This window comes from Entamoeba nuttalli (assembly GCF_000257125.1).
Source record: "Entamoeba nuttalli P19 unplaced genomic scaffold asmbl_2482, whole genome shotgun sequence".
NCBI lineage: Eukaryota > Evosea > Mastigamoebida > Endamoebidae > Entamoeba > Entamoeba nuttalli.
The window spans coordinates 1-4,369 of NW_008575358.1; the positions used below are offsets into that span (position 1 = coordinate 1).

The 4,369-nt window shown below is 29.8% G+C and overlaps 3 protein-coding genes across 3 annotated transcripts; all 3 read right to left on the reverse strand.

The window, feature by feature from the left end:
- Nucleotides 1-84: 84 nt before the first annotated feature.
- Nucleotides 85-750, reverse strand: ENU1_028040 (phosducin family protein; the record flags this gene model as incomplete). The annotated part of the gene is made up of 1 exon (XM_008857216.1): nucleotides 85-750. The coding sequence occupies one exon, from the start codon at nucleotides 748-750 to the stop codon at nucleotides 85-87; it is 666 nt and encodes a 221-aa protein (XP_008855438.1).
- A 213-nt stretch (nucleotides 751-963) lies between these two features.
- Nucleotides 964-2,727, reverse strand: ENU1_028050 (hypothetical protein; the record flags this gene model as incomplete). Its single annotated transcript, XM_008857217.1, has 1 exon — nucleotides 964-2,727. One exon carries the CDS (start codon nucleotides 2,725-2,727, stop codon nucleotides 964-966), a length of 1,764 nt encoding a protein of 587 aa, XP_008855439.1.
- A 158-nt stretch (nucleotides 2,728-2,885) lies between these two features.
- ENU1_028060 (hypothetical protein) lies at nucleotides 2,886-4,340 on the reverse strand (the record flags this gene model as incomplete). Its single annotated transcript, XM_008857218.1, has 1 exon — nucleotides 2,886-4,340. One exon carries the CDS (start codon nucleotides 4,338-4,340, stop codon nucleotides 2,886-2,888), a length of 1,455 nt encoding a protein of 484 aa, XP_008855440.1.
- Nucleotides 4,341-4,369: the final 29 nt, after the last annotated feature.

A 4,369-nucleotide genomic window follows, 5' to 3' on the forward strand; every position in this document is an offset into this window, starting at 1 on the left:
AAGTATGAAGTGAGTATGTAATATTAAGAAGTTAAAACAAAAAGTTATAAGAATTATTAGTGTTGAACCAAAGCATAACATTATTCAATTTAGTAATCCAGGAAAGATATCTTTTAGGAATGGTAATGCTTCAGAACCAAATAAGGATTTGACCATACAATCTCCTTTATAAATTAATAAGCCAGGAAGTGATTTTTCTGGAAATGGTTTATTTGAATCTTCCCATGTGATTTTGGCAAAACACACGAAGGGATATTTCTGTGCATATTCTTCCATCATTCTATTAATTAATGTACAGTCTTTTACAAAGGTAGTATAGATGTGAATTACTGCAAAGACATCATCCTCTAATGTAGTTATTGTATTAGCATATTCCTCCTCATCCAATTCAAGAACATCTCCATATCTTCTTTTAACTATCTTCTTTAATACCTCTGGTTTTTGTCGTTCTTTAAATACCTGAGCACTAACCACCTCTCCAAACAATTCTTTCTCTATTTCATCAAGATCCTCTTCTTCACATTTCTCTTGAACAATACTATTGGAAGATTCTCCTCTCATTATTCTCTTAGTCTCTTCAACTCTTTCTTTTAGTCGTTGCTCTGCATGTTCTCTGGCTTCTTTATAGTCGTTAATTACACCTTTTACACCAGCATTTCCATAAGGTCTTAATTTAAGTGGTTTTTGTTCAAATTCGTCATAAGAAAGATTTTCTTCACTCATTGAGTTTCTTTCACTATCACTTTCCATGACAATGTCCTTCGACATAGAGTTGATTGGATTAAGTTTTTTCTATTCTTGAAAAGGAGAGATAATATAATTTACTATAATATTGTTAATAATATTATGAAAAGGAAATAAAAAGTTTTCATATCTTTTTTATTCAATATAATTTCATTGTTTTAGTATAATGCTTATAAAGTGAATATAAAAGGATAAATAAAAACCAGAGTGAAAAACAAATTAGATTTGAATAGCATCAAGTTGATTCATTATTTTATTTTTTAATCTCATCACTCTAATTAATTCCATATCTTTACTTCCTTTTTCTAAAACAACAAAAGGGTCAACTTTTAACCTTTCTTGATCTAATGTTTTGTCCATTAAAGAATTAATGTTTTTGACAAATTTAACTCTTTTTTTATCACTTAACATTTTGATAGCATCAATCTGTTGTTGGGCTTGAAGATTCTTTTCATTTCTTAATTTATTTAATTCTTCATTCATTTGTTGAATACTCTTTTGTGCTGAATTTTCAATACTTTTTAATTCTTCTTTACTCCTTCTATTGAGTAAATCTAATTGATTAATTTCTTGTATTTGTCGTTCTTTTTCTCTCTCAATCCTCTCTCTTAATTGTCTTTCTTCAATATTTCGACTAAATTCTTCTTTGACTTGTTTAACTAATCGTTGTCTTCTTGCATTGTTAAACATTTGTTTAATATTTGGTGCAACACCACGACTTCTAACCATAGCTAAATACCTTCTCCTTCGTTCTTGTCTTTGTTTATCTCTTCTTAATCTAGCAGCTTTTCGTGCTTGAATAATACGCATCATTTTTCTTCTTCTTAATTCTCTCATTTCTTGCATTCTTTTGATTCGTTGTTGCATTTTCTTTTGTCTAAATAACCGAGAGGCTTCTTGTCGTTTTTTCATCATATCCATTCTTCTTCTTCTCTTTAATTCTTGTTGTTTTTTCATAGCAATTCTTTTTTTAAATTCCATTTCTCTTCTTCTTCTATTTTCTTCATTTCTTTTCTTTTGTAATGCAATTCTTCTTTTTCTAATCATTTCACTTCGTCTTTTTGCTTCTATTCTTTTCTTTCTTATCATTAATTGTTTTGTTCGATATAACATTTCTTGTCTTATTCTCATTTGTTTTCTTAATTCTGCTTGTTGCATAATAGTCATTCGTTTATTTCTTCTAAGCATTCTAATTCGTTTTAATGCATCAAATGCTTTCTTTCTCATTAAATATTCTTGTTGTGCATAATTTCTTTTTTCTTGTTGTGTAAGTCCAACATTCATATTTTTCTTTTGAACTTGTTTATTGTTATTACTATTATTTTTCTTTTGAACTTGTTTTTTATTATTATTCTTCTTTTGAATTTGTTTATTGTTATTATTCTTCTTTTGAATTTGTTTCTTTATATTATTTTTTTTATTGTTCTTATTATTTTTTATCTGTTTTGCTGGTTGTTGGTTTTGACTATTTTTTATTGAAGAAGTTGATGATTGTTGAATATTGGTAGATGCTCTTTGATTATTGAATTTGTTATTTTTATTACTTGCTTGTTGTTGTTTCTTTCTTAGTACTTTACGTGCTTTTCTTCTTAACTTCATCATTCTAGTTTTCTTATTCATGAATTGCTCTAAACCTCGTTTTTGTAATTGTCGTCTAACTTTTTTCTTAGCGTTTCTAAACAATCTTCTTGCTTGTCTACTCAGTCTATTTTTTGCCGCTTTCATTTTTGCTTGTAGTTGTCTTCTTGCAATTCTTCTTTTTCTTTGCATCCTTTGAATATTTCTTAAACGATTTCGTTGATACGGACTAAGATATACGTCGTCTGTCAATTCAAATTCATCAACTGAATTTTCATCTGCAACATTGAGTGAAACTAGGTCATCCATCATTTCATTTCGATCAAAACTATAATCTTTCACATCATTTTCTTGTTGATACACACTTCCAATTACACAAACGAAACACATGATCACAATGATCATTTCAAGTTTTTTCATATCGTTCGTTCAAATATTATGATTTTTCAGTTATGTTTTTTCTTTTTTTTTACTTTTACTAAAATTTCGTTATGTAAACCATAATTCTTTGACTGACTTGTTTACTAAATTATTAAAGTGTTTAGGATACAATTAATGTTCTTCTAATAATTAGGTAATGCTTTCTTTTTTGGATCTGAAAGGAAATTACGTTTAAATCGTTCATTGATTTCATCAATGTCAACTGGATCAATTTTACTTGAATGACAATTGAAGGCATGTTTAACTGGATCTTCAACTTTTTGATTACACACATTACAAACTCCTTCTTTAAACAGCTTAGAAACAATTCTCTTTTGAGCCTCAGATGCCAATGCCTTATCTTCTTCTTTTAAAGATGTATAAAAGCTATATTCATAATTATCAAAATTTTTAAACCAATGTACTGTCTTTGGAGGAAGATGTGAGTCTTGATTAATAATACTACTTTCTCTATAATGAATAGTACATCTTCTATATAACTCTTCTTCATCTGCATATTCTATTAAACAATAATAACATAACGAATGTACTTTTCTTAAATATGTAATTTGAACATCAACCTTTTCTCTAATATTCCAATGTTCCCATTCTGGTGTATCTTGTAATGCTTTTCCTTTTACTCCATTAATTTGGTCCATTAGTCCAATAAGTTGATTTAATTGTACACAGTCTTTATCTAATCGTTCTTTTTCATTAAAATCTCTTGGTGCATACCGTAATTGTGGTTCTTTTGATCGAATAGAACTTAATTGACTTCGGTCAGATTCACTTTGCATTGTTTTTGCTTGTGCAGCTGCTTCTTTAGTTTTATATACAACAAACCCAACACTAACCTTCCTATATCGTGGATCTCCAATAACAACTTTTTCAACTTGATCTTTAAGTGGTGCAATCTCTTTCATTCTTTCACTTGTCGTAGCATGGTCCGATATTACCATAACTCTTCTACCATCATATGGATCGTCAGGAAGACTTTTCTCATCTCCATAATTCGGAAATGTAATATTATTCATAAATCTATCATATGCCTCTTGTACTTGTCGTTGTTTAGCCATTCTCCTTTCTCTTAAGTTGATTGGATGAAATTGTTTTATAAACCATTCATTTCTTCTATTTCTATTAAAGTATGTTTCTGCTTCTTGTTCTTCTTCTCTTCGTTTCTCTCTAAATCTCATTTCAGAACGACTACGTGGTGAAAACATTCCACACTCATCTTCTCTTCGAATATCTCGTCGTGGTGATAAGTATGGATCGTCTCTTCTCATTTCTCTTCGTGGTGATAAATATGGATCGTCTCTTCGAATATCTCGTCGTGGTGATAAATATGGTTCTTCTCTTCGAATGTCTCGTCGTGGTGATAAGTATGGATCATCTCGTCTTACTCCTCTTCGTGGTGAGTATCCATTCCATTCGTTGTGTCTTATCATGTCCCATTCTCGTTCATTCATTCTTTCATTCGTTCTATCTCGATCTCGTGGTTTAGGTGAATAACTAATTGGAGAATCACTCATACTGTCATCAGGAGAATACCTCCTTGAATAATAATTACTTGAAGAATAACCTCCTCGATATGACATCACTCGTTACTCAGGCTAATCAAGATCTT